The 18,888-nt window shown below is 38.5% G+C and overlaps 1 protein-coding gene across 6 annotated transcripts in view; it reads left to right on the forward strand.

Annotated features, from left to right (window-relative positions):
• The window catches only part of KIF13A (kinesin family member 13A), a 105,398-nt gene extending 87,001 nt beyond the window's left edge, over positions 1–18,397 (forward strand). For 3 of the 6 annotated variants that reach the window (XM_085051781.1, XM_085051783.1, XM_085051784.1), the window contains 14 exons: positions 903–1,002; positions 1,094–1,220; positions 2,331–2,386; positions 3,470–3,594; positions 4,604–4,780; positions 5,176–5,268; positions 6,117–6,269; positions 6,690–6,767; positions 7,295–7,342; positions 7,814–7,925; positions 8,913–9,064; positions 9,626–9,709; positions 15,128–16,223; positions 17,101–18,397. In XM_085051781.1, the coding sequence (XP_084907907.1) occupies positions 903–1,002; positions 1,094–1,220; positions 2,331–2,386; positions 3,470–3,594; positions 4,604–4,780; positions 5,176–5,268; positions 6,117–6,269; positions 6,690–6,767; positions 7,295–7,342; positions 7,814–7,925; positions 8,913–9,064; positions 9,626–9,709; positions 15,128–16,223; positions 17,101–17,387 (2,688 nt within the window). In that variant the 3' untranslated portion in view covers positions 17,388–18,397. Of the gene's footprint in view, positions 1–902; positions 1,003–1,093; positions 1,221–2,315; positions 2,387–3,469; positions 3,595–4,603; positions 4,781–5,175; positions 5,269–6,116; positions 6,270–6,689; positions 6,768–7,294; positions 7,343–7,813; positions 7,926–8,912; positions 9,065–9,625; positions 9,710–15,127; positions 16,224–17,100 lie in introns of all 6 variants that reach the window. The other 3 variants (XM_085051785.1, XM_085051786.1, XM_085051782.1) reach the window with 2 other exon arrangements.
• Positions 18,398–18,888: the final 491 nt, after the last annotated feature.

An 18,888-nucleotide genomic window follows, 5' to 3' on the forward strand; every position in this document is an offset into this window, starting at 1 on the left:
TCTTAGAGTGTCTTCTCTTCTCTTGTACTCTGCAGTCAGCTCTCCTAACTGGCTACATGAATTGCTCTGGGAATAAAAGCTTTGAAACTTTAATTTAGAATGAAAGCAGTTTCTGGTGAATATCACAGGGAAAAGAACCAGCAGCTGCAGGCATCTTTAAAGTATAACAAAAGACTCATTTTAAAAGGTGACAAAGAGCAGAAGAGGAAATCCCCCCTCAAAGTAAAATAAATTTCAGAGTTTTACACAGAAGACTTTCTTCTAATAGGCAGTCTTACAGAAGTAAAACCAGTTAGGTGAGAATGCTGACATCCCATAAGATGATGTGTTAGGTTTCATAGCAATTTCAAAAATTTAATTTAAGGTACTAACTTCTTGCGGGCTGTTTACGTGCTTCCTGCCATATCACAGAGAAGAACTAACCAGATTTTCTGTGATACCACAAAGCATGATTGCATGACGGGTTTTGTTTGCATGAGAAACCTTTTAATTGCACTGATAGCAGCTGCCAGCAATGGAATTTTGTGCAGGTTTGAGGGCATACTGACCTATCTAATCTTCAGGAGAATTTATGATCAACTGATGATACTGGGTTTTCCTCCTCCATATGCTATTCAAAAGTTTGATTGCCATTTCTGTGAGTAATTAGCCCATGGTGTGTAATCTGTTCAGCAACAGAGGCAGTCACATTTTCTCCTGTTGGAATTTGAGACTTGAAAGCAAATAAACTTCCATTCATGGGTGATGAGGTACTTAATCAGCGTGCATGTCATTTGGGGGAAAAAAAGTTTTCTGCATCACGCAAAGCGATTTAATATAAATTCTGATTAAATTACCACAGAATTCACTGTACTTCATTCTTACCCACTTAGCCTAGTGACTTCCTTCTCTATTTCTGTTAGGAAGAAGATTTAAACTGTGTACGAGAAAGGTGGTCTGATGCATTAATAAAACGCAGAGAATACTTAGATGAGCAGATCCAAAAGATCAGCAACAAACAAGGTTTGCAGTTTTAAATCTCTATCTTAAGTACCTTATGCCCTATACCATAAAAAGTGTGTCTCATATGTAATCCTAATCTCTTCCACTGTAGAAAAATCTGAGGATGATACAGAACGAGAAGCCCGGCTGGTGGAGCAGTGGGTAGGGCTGACAGAAGAGAGGAATGCAGTGTTTGTTCCAGCACCAGGCAGCGGAATTCCTGGTGCCCCTGCAAACTGGTATGTTCAGAAAAGCCACTGGAGTTGTTAGCTTTTTGTACATAAACTTTGCATGCTGCAAGGTACAAATCTAAGGATGTTTTAGAGCTTCCTATGTTCACCTGTAATACTGCATTCAGCTGGCAGGTGGCTCAGAAGGTCAGGGGCTGTTCTGAATATAAGAAAGATTTGCTTTGTTAATATATTACATAAAGTAGCTTTGAAATAGCTTTCAAGGTTTGACAATCACTTTTGAATATAGTATTTTATAGTATACTATATACTATAATATACTGTATATACTATATGTAGTATAGTATAATATACTATATTATACTATATACTATAATATATAGTATTTTGCAACTTTATGCAATTCTGAGAAAATTATCTAGTGGTGTGATTCCTTTCAGAAATGGAGCGGTTCAAAGATGAATGTTAGAACACATGATAATTTCATTGATAAAGGGTGGAGAGGGAAGAAACTGATTTTCAAAGGATGTGTTCTCTGTTTCATTGGAATTCGTAATATATTTCTCTTTAGTATCATTTAAATCTGTGTTTTGACTAAGATCTTTGGAGCTGACATGCAAAAATGAGGAATGCAACATGTTAGGTCTGGGAAAGAATGGACGAGAAATACTCCTCTAATCTAATCTAATTGATGTCTGCAATAGTGTTTGGGGAATAATGTACTCTTTTCTCGCCATTTTTCCCTTTATCCACTTGAAGTGTGCTGTGCTCATATAACCAAAGCTGTGTTCACTGATTTAAAGACTGGGTTGTACCAGTAGCTACAACCCAGGTATTTAAAGGGTTGCTGATCTTTATGTATGAGATGACTGTAACCAGTTAACTTCATAAGGAACAGAAAAGGGTGTTTAAAACTCTGGTCCTCACGGCAGCTGCCATGAGCTGTGTGGTGTGAATTGAGTTTTGGCAAAGCTCTCCATTTAGCTCTGTGTGTAGATGAACAAAATGCTGTCGGTGCCACACAGGCATTCAGAGTAGCCATCAAAGTGCTGACAGCCATTGGTTACAGTTAATGAATATTGCATGGAGATTTGTTTGCCCAAATTAGCTTAGATACGAATTTGCCTTTCTTGTTGCCAGCAGTTTGTTTTGTTCCAGGATTCCACCTGCAGGAATGGAAACACATATACCTGTCCTCTTCCTTGATTTGAATGGTATGTTGTAACAGCAGATTAAGAAATTTGTGAGGGGGAAATAGGGGATTAGTTTGGGTCAGTAAATTGTTAAATGGAAGAATGAACCTGAAAGGTGTAAGAAATCAAATAAGTCCTGGAAATTACACTGTCTGATAGGGCTTGTGAAGTGCTTTTTCTTCTGGTTCTGTACATTGGCATAATTAAGCACAACTATTTTAAAATAAAGATAAAAGTCAGGGAACATAGGAGTAGAATGATAGGCTGTACAACAGAAAATATTGTAGGAAAGCAAGCTTTGTTTGAATCAAACAGCAGATGAGGAAATCCTGTAAGCATTTTGATGTACAAATTCACGTCATTAAAGCACTTATGGAGAGTCTCCCAATGCTCATTCCACTGATGTATTTGTAGATTCTTAAACAGCTCATTTAATGAAGACTGTGTTAGAAGTATAATGATCACTTTTTAGAGAATCTAAGTGTTCTGCCTTTGAAGGTATTTAGTTCTAAATGTGAGTAGAATAATGATATGTGTTCTCAAGGCACAGATACACAGTGTAAGTAACAAGAGACTAGAGGGAGTTCCATATTTAAGGACTGCTTAGGAATCAAGTCTAATTATAAACCTGAACATAGAGCAGAGGAGGATCCACAGGCCATATCACATCCAGCACTGAAGTTGGTTGTTACACATATTTATATAGGCAATGCTAATACCTGCTTTAGCAGATGCTTTTGGAAAGTGAAACAATCCTCTTCCTTCATCTATGCTCACAAGAAATGTTTTTGGGGTTTTTTTTTCCCATTATCAGTAGAGATTAGCAGAAAAAAGATCAACTAGGATATTTAAACAGGTTGATTGTAGCATTGAACACCTTTTGTTTATTCAGCTAAAAGCCTAATGTAGCCAGAACTATTTTCAATTTCTTTTGTATGCTGAAATCATCTTCAAAATGCTGCACAGTAATAAGATTAAGTAGGATTCAATGTATTATGAAATATGGGTAGGCCTTTATTACAACTTTGTATTACAACTTTGCCTCTATATATTCATATCTTTTGGTATAAAACTATTTCATTCTTTGCACATTTGTTTCATTAGCTGATGACCTCAGTGCCAGTGAACAACTTATAGGTCCCCATGCATCAGGAGTTAACTCAATACTACCAAAGGAGCACGGGAGTCCATTCTTTTATCTGCCGATCATAAAACACAGTGATGATGAGGTAAATTGTTAGCAAGCCTCCTTCTTAACAACTGCACCTTGTGGTAATGCTTTCTTCTTATGTTTTATTTCCTACTTCTATGTATTTAATCATTATTATTACTACCTTTTTGTCTTAGAAATACCATCTGTATCTAGTGCTGGCCTATTTATTTAGAATTTAAGAGGATATGACTTGTTAGCTCCTCTGCCTTAATTCAGAGATGGCAAGTCTTGGCTTTTGGCAAAAGAATAATTCAACTGCCTGACTCAAAATCCCTTTTCCTTCTTTCCTCACCCCTTCATCATTCTTCTGGCAGGCTCTTAATTCTTCAGAGAAAATGACTTGGTTCATTGTGCACACTAGACAAAGCTTAATACTTATATAAAAGTCTTTCATTTGTAGTACAGAATTGCTCTTTTTAAAATATATGGTTTGGGAGTTATTGGAAATTAATGGTTCTGAATCCATTTTGGAATTTCTTAACTGATTCTTTCCATGTTCTGTGCCTACTCAGGCCATTGTTTAAGAGACTATTTCCAGAATAAAGAGGACACCCAAAATGGGGAGAAGGCAGAGGGAAGGAAAAAAAAAATTCTGCAGAATGAGTGCAGGTTTATTCTGTCTCGCTGTTATAACCTAATCCAAGAGAGATGCAAGATTTTACAGTGAAATTAATAGACTTTTAATAAAGTAGCAGTAGGCTTTGTACACCTTCATTGAGTCTTGCTTCTGCTTTCCCATCTGTCTCCAGTCTGTGTGAAGACTTCCTTTTGGGGCAGGGTTTGCACAGTGCAGGGGTCGTGATCGTGACTGTTTTCCCCAGTATCTTAACACCTCTTTTTTGCTTATTCTGATAAATTCCTTACTGTAAAAAAGAGGTTTGACTCCACTTGGTTCAATAATGCTGATTTTTCTCTCATTAAAAAATTGTTTTCCTTCATGTTAAATCATTGCAAATGATACCTGTTGTTAGAGCAATAGAATCATTGATTTTCCTTTCCTTCCTCCACTTAATTTGTCTGCATAGGTTTCGGCCACTGCTGCTTGGGACTCTTCAGTCCATGATTCAGTTTACCTGAATAGGGTAACTCCTCAAAATGAGAGAATTTACTTAATAGTGAAGACTACAGTGCAGCTCAGTCATCCTGCTGCAATGGAACTGGTATTACGCAAAAGGATTGCAGCCAACATTTATAACAAGCAGGTAATAAGTTTATTCATTTTTATTCCTTGTTTCGTTTCATATTCTTAATTTAATGAGTATGTTTTCTTAGCTGCTTGCTTCATTTTCTAAGTCTTGTCTTTCCAATTCCTACAAGAGACAAATGGAAACTAGGTTTTTATAGGTTGCAGTGAATCTGTGTACTGGCATATTTCTTTCAACTGTCCATTTTTCAACTCATTGAACTTAGTAGCTTTGTATACTGATCATAGTACTGTAAAGAGTGCTTAAAATATTATAAATGCTAAAAAAAGTAATTTAATAAATTATGGTTCTGATTGCCTTCCTAATCAGACTTTGCATTGCACCTGTTTATTTGTTAGGATGTCAAAAATAATAATTATCAAAACAGTAACTAAAAATTATTTTCTTTCTAGAGTTTTACCCAGAGCCTGAAAAGGAGAATATCCTTGAAAAATATATATTATGCCTGTGGAGTGACCTATGAAATAGTATCCAATATACCAAAGGTAAATTATACCGTATTTCTCCGGCAGATTCACAGAAACCAACAGAACTGACCTAGAGCAGTGGGTGATACTGATTAGAAAGTAAAAGTCCTGCTTTGCTGATATGAGGCAGCTTGCCAAAGTGCATTTACTGAAGTTCAGTGATGAGATTATATTTATCTTTAAACAGTTGGAAACTGTGGGGATTTTATTTTCTCTTCTACTGTGTTTTACTGAGTTTTTGTAGTAGAGTTATTTTTTAAAGCCCATTAGTGTCTACAGGGAAAATATAGAGGGTACCCAGAGGAGTGTTCAGGTCTATGAAAACAGAATAGCTGGGAAGCTGAGTTCACGGGAATATAAATTACTTTTTATACAGAAATCTCATACAAGTTGTAAACGTGTTATGAGATTCATTTTAAAGGTAAGCAAACTGGACAAGTGAAAACATAGTCTAGTCACCATATAATTGTCACTTTGTTGAAGTAAAGTACTACTTAAATTTTAAACTCTAGGGAAATGACAGCATATTTTAAGATTTGGGAAGGAAATTCCATTTCCTTGCCTAGGAAGCTGTCATTAGTTGAGCCTTAACATACACAATTTCAGGTTATATGTGCATTATTTCTAGAAGTGCATTTTCTGCAGCGAATGCTCAAAACTTCTCCTGAGCTTGATCTCTTCAGCATCATTTGCATCTCTGTTGACAAGCACCTGGATCATTGACTGTAATTAGGTTTACTGATTAAGTTTTAGATTACTGATTCAAATTAACTTCTGGATTGAACTGGTCTAAAAGCATGAATCAAAACATTGAAAACAATTGGCTTTACTTTTTGAAGCCTTCAATGATGTAACTTCTACCTTAGGCTACAGAAGAAATTGAGGATCGTGAGACCTTAGCGCTGATGGCTGCAAGGAGTGAGAATGAGGGCACATCCGATGGCGAAACCTACATTGAGAAATACACACGTGGTGTGCTGCAAGTGGAGAACATTCTGAGCCTTGAACGACTAAGACAGGCAAGGAAAAGGCATTCCTTGCACCCTTTGCACAGGATTGTGAGAATTCAAGAAGAGATGATTGATCTTTTAAAAATACTGTGTTGCTTTTTTTTTCAGTTGGGTTTTTTTTAGAGATCATTGGACAGATAAATGTAAGACTAAGTTACTTCTGTGAAATACAAATTTCCAGTGGTGGTGCATGTAGTAACTAAAGCTGGCAGTGGTGTACTCAAAACTCAGAACTGAGTACTCAGAACCTGAATAGGGGAAGACCAAAGAATAAATTTCAGATAGAACCTTTGCTGGTTGTGTGTGCAAATTAAGATTTGTAAATGCAAGCCCTGTTAGGCACACAGAAAAAAAGTCCCTATCCTGCTTGCTCTCCTCCTTCTGAGGAGACCATGGCATTGCTGTTAGTGTGTTGCTCTCTTTACACAGGCAGTCACCGTCAAAGAGGCTCTCTCCACCAAAGCCAGGAACATCCGCAGGAGCATCAGCACTCCAAACGTGCACAACGTAAGGATCTTTCATCTCGTGGTGCATTAGCACTGATGGGGCTGCTGTCTGTGTGCTGATGGAATGCTTGCACAGAGAGATATGGTAGTGATTCCACTGTGCTGGGACTAAGCAACCTGTGGGAAAATGGTCATGAAGGTTTGGAACCCCCTCTCCAAAATTCTCCGTCCTAGGAGATAACAAAGTTAACAGGGAAGTGGGAGGGTTGGTTGAAACTCTTCTCCTCTTACAAGGATATCCATTTTGGAAGTAGTTTAGGATGACAACTGCCCTGATTCAGTGTTCATTTATCTCCAAGTCTCTTGAACTTCTTTCATAGTGTAAGGGGTAGTTTCCATTTTGTGTGCATTTTATGTGTTCTCACACACTCATGCAGCAGAAATGTAAATGTCTTTGTACATAATCTGGTTTGAAAAGACAGAGCAGAAAAATTGTTAGAACTAAATAATCACAGTGTTTCCTCAAGACACTGTATTTTGTAAATAAAAGGTAGGCATTTTGTCATTCTGTCTGTTTGTGTTCTGTAGGTGTCCTGTAGCCGACTGGATCTTTCTGCCTGTGATGAAGATGACAAGGTATGGAAACATAGCAACTAACAGTTCATATTCCCACCAGACGCAAGATGTGTTTGAGAATTGAGGGGAAAAAAAAAGGAAAATAGAAATAGTATTAATAGTATTTTCTTTCAATAGTATTTAAAGCAGTTGATTTACATAATATATCTTCAAAATGCCACACCAATTACATATTATTTTGAATTAAACCTTACTGTCCTTCTCTGCTTTTCATATTAGAATTGTATAAAGGGATATTAAGGAAAGGGGAAGTTGGAGCAAAGCTTTAAATACTTCACTGAAAAACTAATTACCTAATAAATAATCAATTTGTGTGCAACAGGAAAATTGTCTGAAGTCAGTAAGTTGACACACTTTTGGTCTGTGGGGTTTGGTTGACTTTTAAAAAGAGCAAACACCTGAATTTACCTATTATTCTCTCCACATTTGCCTGTCTCAGCGTTACAGATTTATGTGTTTTTGGTTTTTTAGGGTTGGTCTGAAAGTCACCTAGATATGTCTGACTGTTGTTCCAGTTATCAAGACGTATCATGCTATGGTACTTTACCCAGGGAGTCACCTCGCAAGAGCAAAGATGGCAGTGGTGAGACTTCACATATGTAATGACAGTGCTGGTGGATTTTTATTTGCTGCATTAAACTGAAAATTAAATTCCCAGTGCTCTTTTCCTACTAAATGCATTATCCAGCTTCTACTTTAGGAACTAAACGTAATCTGGAAATAGGGGAGAAAGGGAGAAATTACTAAGACATCCAGGAAAGGGTGTAAAGCTGAGTGTGTCCAAAAAAACAAAGAGGAGGCAGAAGAATGTGCTAGATATAAATCAAAACTGTAGACAAAAGAAAGGGAACCCCCCCACAAAAACAAAACAAAAAAACCACACACACCCCAAAGAACAAAAACCAGCTGCTGTTATTTTATAAATTTGAAAATGAAGATTTTTTTTTTTTTTTTTAAGTGAGAAGTGTCCTTAGACAGGTTCTTTACATGATACGTGGGTATTTGCTGTGCCTCCATGTCGGTGTGGCACAGGTGCCTTGTTTCCTTCCGGTCACACTGTAACATGCTCTTCTTGACCAGGCAGTGTGGGTAGAAATACTGCTGCAATAAAGTGGGACTGAGGGTTTATTCATCACTTCCTTGCTTATAATTTCCTTTTTGATTGTTCTGGCTATGTAGTATGGCTGGCTTGGTTACAGGGCAGATTTGTAGTGTTGTGGGCAGAGGTCAGGTGAGGCACAGGGAGCAAAGAGCTTGTGAGTTCCAGTTTCAAAGACACTTCCAACTGTTTTTATGACCAAGATGAAAAAGAGAAATATTGGAGCCTCAGAATGGACGGGGCAGATACTGCTGTTCTCTGATTTCCTTCTGTTTCCAGACTTCTCAGAGGATCTCACTGAACTCTGCATTATTTCAATGCCAAGGCCAATGGCTAAATACTAAAGTACTGACATTTTTCTGTAGCCAGCAACTTGCCAAATGCATGGCTTAACCTTCAGTTATTTTGAAATATACTCTTGCAGTCAGGATATGAAGAACTGAAATACACTATTTTTGCTTTTTTGCCTAGGTGTTGTAGCAGAGAATTCCCATGCTTTAATGGCCAGCCCTTTTAAAGCATTTTCTCCCCAGCCACCAAAGTTTTTCAAGCCCTTAATGCCAGTGAAAGAGGAACATAAAAGGAAGACCCCACTTGAAAGCCGACCTCTGCTTAGTCAAGAGGTAATCTTTGAAAACCACCTGCTTTTTTTAAAAGAGATGGAGTGATTTTATGTAGTTGGCAAATCATTTGCATCTGTTGCAACAGAATTTTGTAATTCTCTGGTAAAATTACCCAGCCCACTCTTTATATGTGGTGAAGTTTTGCTGTTTGGTTTTTACATGAATACTGGGTTTGCGGGTTTTGGGATTTTGTTTTTTGGGGTTTTTGTACTTCTTGGTAAGTATTCTCCTTTACAGGATACTTCTATTTTAAAGTAGCAGTAACCTACCTTTTTATTTATTCTCCAGTAAGATGTTGGTATGGGTTTATTTCACAGATCAAACGTAATTCTGTGAAACAGTATTCTGGGGTGGTTATAATTCTGGCCTTTATTCCTCACCCCCAAACTCTGGGAGAAGTGCATGAGTTTCCCTACCTATTAACTTGAATTTTGATGTCTGTATGGCCAGATGGGTGTTTCACCTTCATCATGTCTTCATGTTTTTCTAACTTGGCACCCATTTAGCACCATGGCCAGAGCTGTGGTTTGTGTGATGTGTTGTGTGTCTCAACCTTTGCAGAGCATGCCTCCATCTCAGGTGCACTGCGCTGGCTGTGCTGTGCCTGCAGGAAGCAGTGCCAGCAGCATGCCTGAGGAGAAGATTGTAAGTTTTGTACCAGTTTCTGTCTCGAGGCCTGGTGGTGGGCTCAGGGCCATTTGGTGGTGGGCTCGAGGCACTCACGCTACTGCAGCAGGAAAAAGAAGTTGTGAGGTGGATACAACCGCTTGTGGCTGATTGTTGGTTATGATTATAACAGTTGCTTGCCTAGCCTGCAAATGCACTCTGTCATTGGAACTAACTCCACTGGGGTTTTGTGTTCTGGTTTTGTTTTGTTTTGGGTTTTAATGTTTATATGTCGTTTGTCTTGTGGGGTGGGGGGAGAGAGAGGCTGTAGTGTTTGCAGGGAACAAATGATCGAGTAAAGAAGGATGGGTTAGTGAGCCATGCTGTTGTCACTCTAATATACCTTGTATGTTACCTAGATTTTGTGACTATACCCCAGAGTAAATGGAATGATCCCATTTGGTGTAAGTAACCGTGCATTTAGGTGTGGGTACACTATAAAAAGCTTATAATTGCCTGATGTGGAAGTAATATGACTAAAATAAGATTGCCGCTCTTAATTAACCTGCAGCCTGTCTTCATCATAATTCAGGTGGAAATTGAGGTGGAGGGCTTTTATTTTAATCTTCACCTGCTAAATCCTTTTCTCACTGCTGCTTCAACAAAAGGTGTATCATCATTTCTGCTGTATAATGATTTTGGTTTTGGGGCTGCAAATACTTGCTTTAATCAGAGCTTTAGATTTAAAATTTAATAAAAAAATTTAAAATTCAAGATTTAAAATTTTAATCTAAAATTAATTTAAAATTAAAATTTAGAATCTTCAAATGATTTCCTGTAAGTGTTATAGGCCACTTTTCCACAAAATGCTAGTAATGATTTCTTCCTATTCAACAGTTACTTTCATTCCTATCATATAGCCAAGCCATTAAAAAACCTGTTCTGGATTTCTAATACTATTTTGTAGATTATTAGACCAAAGTATCCCAACTGTTCTGGTGTATATATTTGAAGCTTGGCTGCTGGGTTTGGGTGGCAGCTCTTTTATTCTTGATCATGTTAATTTTCCATAAGGTAGCTGACGTGCTGACTCGCACTGAGTCACTGATACAAATAGCATGAAGGTATTTGAAGAAAAAAATCTTGTAATAGGTTGAAAAAACATCCCTTGGAAAATAAATTGTTACAAAACTTTCCATAGCAACTTGAGGGCAGTTTTAATCCCTTAAAACAAAGTCCCACCCCATGCATGCCCTGAATTAACCCAGGCACTTGCCTGTGCTGCTTTCCACAGATATGTAGAAGCTTTCAGAGCTAGAAAAGGGCAACATTCTGCCACCAGGCTTTTCCAGCTAGAAGGGAATTAATTCACTGAACACTGTAAACCTGCTGCAGCCAACAGAACCATGGAAAGAGCTGTTCTTTCAGTTCTCAGCTGCTAGCTCCTACTGACTTCATCCTTTAGATCAACACAGCTTTTTGTTTGCTTGCATAGGAAGTCAGATCAAAGGAACTGATCCACCCAGCTGATTGCTTGACTACCATGGAGTTACATTTCATTTGGATCTAGTCCTCTGTCTGATGACCTTTTAGACCCTTGAGTGGGTCCTGGGGACTCAGGCCAGGAGCAGCAGCCACTAGAGGGGAGGAGGTTTTCATGGCTACTGTGCATAGCCCTGCCAGCCTATGGTGTGTTTACCAAACCGTGCTTCTGGGGGGTTTTATCACTTTAGGAAAGAAGCCTTTGTAGGATGTAGGCTTCCCAGGCTACCCCATTTTTTCAGAGCTGCAGTGAGTCTTATGTTTTAACTAGGCTGGAATATTCCAATATTCAAAACACATCTCTCAAAGGAAGGGGGAAAAAAAGCAGTTAACGAAAAATATTTTTATTCAGTTGGCCTGAAATAGAGAATTCAACCTGAAATTTCAGAGAGTACTTATATGTGTTTGATATTGCAACTATATCAAAACAGCATGATATAGAGGCATGTTCTACATAATATAGGAGTACAGTGGCTTATGTTAAGGTCAGATTGAATGTTTTCATATTAAGTGTATTTAAATACTGCCAGCAATTAACATGTCTAAGGGGGGTTCGGCTAAGAGGAAACCCTCCTAGCAGGCAATAGAAATTGAAGGACCAGTGGTGGAACCACTAAATAAATATTACTGATTATTAAATTAGCAAAATGGGAACTTGTTGAGGTTACTTGAGAGGTGTAATTTAGGGATTTGAAAGCTCAGATGCTTTTAGTTTTAATGATACAGTATCTTCATTACAAAGCAGGTGTAGTGAAGCTGCTCTATGCTCTTGCTTATTTTGCTTCTTTACTGTTAGAGCTTGCTGTATAGTCATCTCCTTAGTTCTTGCTGTTATCTTCTTTCTGTTACCAGTTCTTAAATCTGCTTTTCATTACAGTCATTCTGTTTCATCCCAGGGAAGTAGCCAAAGTTTCCATACCAGTTTTTCAAAGATTTTATCTGTATTTATACCAATAGCCTGAGCTGTACAAGACACCTCCTTTTTTTTTTTCCCTGACATCTTACATCCATAGAAATTTGAAGAATCCTGAAATTGCCTTGGAATTTCCCAACCAGGAAGCTTAATAGGAGCTCTGATAGAAAATACGTCTTGTCCCCACCAGGGGCATCTTTTGTCTGTCATGAGGTGGTGTCTCATCACCTATTTGCAGCATTCTTCATGCCCATGTTGTAGTAAGAAGACTGGTTCTATGTACCTTAGCTTTTGTACTTATGATGACAGATAACCCTGAAATGGCACATGACTGACAATGTAGGTACATGTTTGACATTTCCTAATCAAGTCACCAATGTCTGTGTGTCTGTATAGCCATTTCTCAGTTACAGCCTCTTATCCAGTCTGATTCTAAACAATTTTTTTTTGTCAAATGAGGAATCTTGCAAGTTTCAAAGGAGATACAAAGAACTCTTACAAAAATGCTTTTTGATCTCAGCGGGACGTTTAGCTTGTATTGACTAGAAATACTTCATTAAATGTTTATTAGTTTGGAGTTCATATATAATCTTCAACTTTAGAATGTATATTTGGTAAATTCTTAGTTTTTAATGTTTAAACCCCTCCCCTCCAAACTATAAGGTTCTGCATAGAACAAAACTTAGTTTTGCACAAGTAAAAAGGGCAAAAGGGAGGAAGTAAGCAGAGTGATTGAGAAGACATCCCTCAGAGATGAGCAACTGGTATCCTGCAATATGCAAAAAGATGCTTTGCATAAGGCTTTAGTACTTGAAAGGATATTCTTAGTCTCAATAAATTGGGTAATAATTTTTTTCCTTTACTTCTAAAGGAACTGTGGATTTCAGATGTAAGTAGCAAGATCTTCAATAATATCATTAATACTCAGTAGTCTTACATGACATTTCATAACACTATTGCTTCTCTTCAGAGAAATAAATAATTGCAAACTAAAGCCTTCATCCAAATTCTGTATGAGAAATAACTCTGAAGTATAGCTGTAAAAATTAGTAAGCAAAGGATGCTAAGCCTCTAAGTTGAGCAAATATTAATAATCTGAAGTGTGGTTGGATTTGTGAGATATACTCAGACAAGTAGAAGCATCCTGTTCAGATACTGATAGCTGTGCCAACAAAAATTTAATATTATTGAAAATCTTGAGTCAGTTTAAGAGGCCATTCTGCATGGGTAATACTGAATTATATTTGCTATGAACTTGAACATGGTAGGAATGGAAATGAGACCTTGTTACAGGTGAGGACTGTCTGACATGTAGGGAGAGGCTGGAATAGCTGGAGCTATGCAGTCTTGAGGAGACCAGCCACAGGAGCATCTTATCAACGAATAAAAACATCTGATGGGATTGGGTGAGACTCTTCTCAGCAGTGCCCAGTGACAGGACATGAGGCAAATCAAAACACATGAGGTTCCATCTGAACAAGATGGAACAAGAAAACACTTTGTCTACTGTGATGGGGGTCAGACACTGGAATGAGTCATGCAGGAAGGTTATAGAGATCTCAAAACCCACCCAGCTGGACACTGTCTTGGACAGCCTGCTCTGGCTGACCCAGAATGAGCAAAGGGAGATTGGGCTAACTGACCTTCCAGTCCAAACAATTCTGTGATTACTCTGACATGGGCAAACTGAACAAATCTGTTTCCTGTTTGGGTATTTGAAGTTTTGTTATACAAAGTTATCTGAGCCATCTTGGCTATTATGAAGTGTAAGAAACATTTTCAAGAGGATGTTTATTCTTGTGTGCTGGTACTCTGTGGTCATCTGGTTAACTGTTCTGTGTTTTCTTTAACATTGGTGATTCACAGCAGGTGTCTGAAAGCATCCAACTACTTCAGATATCACACAGGATCTGCCTTGATTAGTATTTGAAATCTGTGATGCAGATAAAGGAACTGAGAAATAATGAGTGTTTGAGTTTCTTTAAAAGGACTTCAGCAGTTTTCATTTTTCCTAAAATACAATTATTTCTAGTAGAAATTTGCTGTAAACGAACCATTTTAATATATGTGTGTATACATATACATATGTTTGTACCTGTATATGTATATATGTGTGTGTATATATATATATAAAAGTGAAGACATATATGTATATAGAAAAGGAAGGACTTAAAAAAGCATCCATGTGGAGACCTGCCTGCAGTATTTTATCTTGGGGGAACAGTGCTGCCACATTGCTGGAGTCTTTCTTGGATGCATCTTTACAGATTGAAGTCATCAGCTTCAGATGGACTCTGAAAGCCACATCTGTGGTCTGGTCATGCTGCATCCCCACTCATCACCAAGGGGAAATTCAGGGAGGCACCTCCAAATTCTGACAGGTTGACTGGTGTCACTTATTCCCCTCCAAACATGTACATGTATGCATACAAATGCTTCCTTGAAGATTTGCTGTAATATTTGATCTTTTTGCTTGTCTTTTCAAACATCCTGAACATGTTCAGTTGTGATAGCCAGTGGTAAGCAAAATTATTTAGCCTCACTGATACCAGGGTAATAGAAAATCCCATTGTGCAAAGTTTTTAATAATCCCGAAGTTTTTAATAATCTGTATTGCAGCAGGGACTCTGTAAGGCCTTTTCCATTCATATTTATGTTTATCTTGTTAGGTGGTGAATCAGCTCTATACAATACATTCAGTAGCTTTAATTAGTCTAAATCATGGCAGAAAAAAGGTTGTGGATTAAAACATGTAAGTTTCTTTTCATTGCTTTACATTTTCTGAACTATTTAGAATATATTTTCTAAAAATTGAATAGCTCAGTGTAGATTGGATATGTTCCCAGCAGCTCTTTTCAATGGTGTCTTCCATTCTTCAGTTAAAGAATATTAAAGGTATATATTTCTCCATGCTCTGAAAGGAGAAAATCAAAGGTGGTTAGTTTATTTTGAAAACCTCACTGTCACACGTTCCTAATCTTAATTCCTCTCTTCATTTGCAGGACTCTGAGGAGGAAGACAGTGAGTTGGAGGCCATTAATAAGAAACTGATAAGTCCACAAAGTTTTCAAAACTTCCAGCCTTATATACCGGAGGAGTTTGCTGACTTCAGTATTTACAATGCTAGCCTGGAGAACAGGGAGTGGTTTTCCTCTAAATCAGACTTTATGAGCTCACATGTTCTTGAGAAAGAGGTGTCCCGCAGCCCCACCACTAGCAGCATCACCAGTGGCTACTTTTCCCACAGTGCCTCTAATGCCACCCTGTCTGACATGCTTGTTCCCTGTAGCGATAGCACAGACCAGCTACCCAGTCACACCAAGGAGCTGGACTCTACTGATCCTTCAGGATTATCCCTTGCACATGATTTAAGATCTTCTTTGAACAAGGAATGTCAAGAGTCAGAGAAGGAGTTAGCGAGAGAAAAGTTACCTGTGTTACCACTGAAAGAAAACAGTGCCTTAGCAGAACAAGTACCACTGTCATTCAGTGCCACTGATAGAGACTCTCAGCAGTTAACCAGAGCTGGATCCCTCTCAGCTCTAAGTTCCTTGCATGGCAAAAACACCATCAAATTTTCAGCACACGAGGTGACAGTTGAGCGCACAACAGACGTTCTGGAAGATCACTCCTTTACTGAATTCATGGGTGTTGAAGATGGGAAGGACTTTGACCATTCAACAGCTCCACAGTCGTGTTCCCTTCTGTCCTCTAATGAAGTGAGTGCCTCGGAGTCACCCCAGGGCCCTGGCAAGGGGCAGAGCACATGCACAAGCCAGCAGAGCTCTGCAGCAGCAGCAGGCGACCAGATTGCACATGCTGTGGAAAGCCCTTACTCTTCTGGACTGGTGAGAGACACTTCAGATCCTGAGACTTATCCTGATGCTTCTGTGGATGATTTTATTATGAAGGACCACTTGGATGGTTCTGATTGTGAAGAAGCTGCTTCTGCAGATCGAGCCCATGTCTTACCGAGCTGGGTGGCTGTGGGCGAGCAAGTCTGTGTTGGAAGTAATAAGATGGGCACAGTGAGATATGTTGGAACGGTGGATTTTTCAGCTGGAATCTGGGTTGGAGTTGAACTCAATGTTCAGCTGGGTAAGACTAAATGTATTCTGGGTTATCTATGCAGCTAGTGTGACCAATTTTTAAAGTCACAGTACAACTATTTCTTCCTGTTCAGTCCTGGGAAGTACCTCCAGTTTCATGAAGCTTGGTGTCTGATACACACAGTTCTCATCTTCCTGGTTATAGGGATGCTCTGATCAGTTTTTAACTGTCTGAAAACCTTGCTACTGCATGTTGTGGTAGTTCCCTGTTGGTACCCATCTGTTTTTACAGATCAGAGAAACAAGTAAAGCCTAAAATTGGCAGATTTTTTAAAAAATCAATGTGCACACATTCATGGACAGTACTAACAGTGTGCATCACTTGTCAGATAGGTTTGCTGTTAGTGGCTTTTAAAGATTTATTACTGTTTTCCACTAGGGAAAGATGAATTTCAGAGTACAGATTTTCTTTAACTTCACTTCAGAGGGGTCAGAAAAAGTCAGTGCTTTGCAAGTGTTAAAAGACTTTTGTAGAAATACTTAAGGTCATTTAAAAAGAAGATGGTTTTAGTAGTTTAATAGGTAATATCACTTATGCCAGAAGTTTGTCTGCAGCTAAATTTTAAGCTTTGCAAGCAATGGGTTTTGAGGACCGTTTATTCTACAAAATAAACATGTGCTCAACTTTTTAAACTGTTAGTTAACAAAGCAATATTTTAGAAAATCATCCCTTTAGTCACAATTCAAGCCCTCCTTTCCAAGTTTTGTTCTCCCTAGTGTATGGTGAGCATCTGGTTTCATCTGAAACTCAGCAGGAGCAATTGTCTATTTGACAGATAACCAAAGCTATTCACACTTCAGCGCCTCAATTGTATGTACTAATGGCAGTACCGGCATTTAATCCTTTGCATTTCTTTCCATTGAAGGGAAGCACGATGGAATTGTGAAAGGCAGAGAGTACTTCCACTGCAAACCACGACACGGTGTTTTTGTTCGTCCTGGGCGCCTCAGCAAAGCACCAGCTCCTGCAAGGAAATCGAGTAGCACTTCCCGGTCTCAGGCATCATCCCCTTCAGAGAAACGGAAGAGTTCTGTGCTTCATGGCTCATCAGCCACTCCCAAGACAGGAGGAGATGTCCTCTGCCATTCAGGAGATGCAGCAGCTTCTGCTTTTTCTAGGAAACAGGAAAACAGGAAATCTTGGATTAACTAAACTGCATTATTTTTGCACTTACTACACGCATCACTGTGTAGAAAACTTTATGGATTTTTGAAGCTATTGTACATTTTAACCTGTCCATATGGAATGTGTATTCTTTAGAGTCCTTGACTTAATTCTCTAATTTTTTATAAATAATATATATATTATATATATGAATGTGTATCTATAGTTTGTCTGCCAGTGGGCAGATATGGCTGCACACTAAAACACAGTTAAAGCTGATCTGTAGATAACTGAGGTACTGGACTATTTGTTTCACAACAACTTGGGAGATATATTTTAAACAAGAAAAGATATTTTATTGAGGAAAAACCAGGATGTAAATCCGTATTTGGAAAAAAAACCCCAACCGCTACGGTTTGCTATTCTTAATTACCAAAGAACTTGTTTTAGACTGACATATTTGCTGTTTATATCTTTCTATTGTAAATGTTTTAACTGGTAACTTGGTGCCATGTTTCTTTCAGTCACTGGGCACCGTGCAGCCTTATGTTCTGTGTTTAAGCACACTGAAATATCCAACTGCTTCATATGTTTTGTCTTCCTAGAAGCCTGCCACTGTGCTGACTTGGCATTGGATTGGAAAGACTGACAATGCCTGAAGCTATGAGTCTGGCATTTTGCATGTTAGCATAAGCCAGCCGGGCAGTTTGACTGCAGAAACAGTATTACTGCAAGGGTGCGAGAGGACAACATTTTGGGTTTTTCTAGGGAGTTTTGGGTATTTTGGGTGCGGGAGGTAGGGGGGGAAATGGGAAATCAAGAAGCAGTAAATGGATCATGACTGCAAACTTTGCACTTGTTACTTGCTGGTTATTATCAAGATGAAATAGAACCTGCTAAAGTAATTTTAATCTGTAAAGTTTATTTTAATAATGGGAATGATGGACGGATTTATGTCTGGTGCTCATGAATTCCTAAGAAGGTTGTTCCACATGTAGATACTGTACAAGTGTTCTGGATATTTGTAAAGCAACGTGGTAAAAATTGAGTGAAGTGAATGGCCTGCTGTATCTTTTCTTTGTTCCTTAGCAAGTGAATGATTGAGATACCTGGGACCTTACTGAAAAGCTGCTGTTCTTTGATTGTTGTGTACAGTAAGCGGACTCTTGTATTTTACTATTTACTGTAAAGAACTGTAATTTATATACTGCCATACTGTATTTAATTGGTGCAGACCTGTTGTGTGTTAGAATACAGATTGTTTACTTGGGATTAAAAAAAAACAGTTTTGCTTGTGTTTGGTACAATTAGGCTTCATGTTCAAAGTGGGAGCTGTTTCTAGCTGGTGCTGCTCAGATGCAAAGGACTTGGTAAAAATGCAACAGTGTGGTTGGTGTGGAAGACTGGATGGTATTGACCCATTTTACCTTTGAGCCTCAGAAGAGAATAGCAGCCCCTGAGGATAGACATTCCTCATCTGCTTTCCCCCTCCCTCCCAGGAGGGGAAGTGGAGCTGGGGAACTCTTGCCAGAGAACAGCATCATGTGGG

Source organism: Lichenostomus cassidix, chromosome 2 (genome assembly GCF_008360975.1).
Source record: "Lichenostomus cassidix isolate B80296 chromosome 2, HeHo_3.0, whole genome shotgun sequence".
NCBI lineage: Eukaryota > Metazoa > Chordata > Aves > Passeriformes > Meliphagidae > Lichenostomus > Lichenostomus cassidix.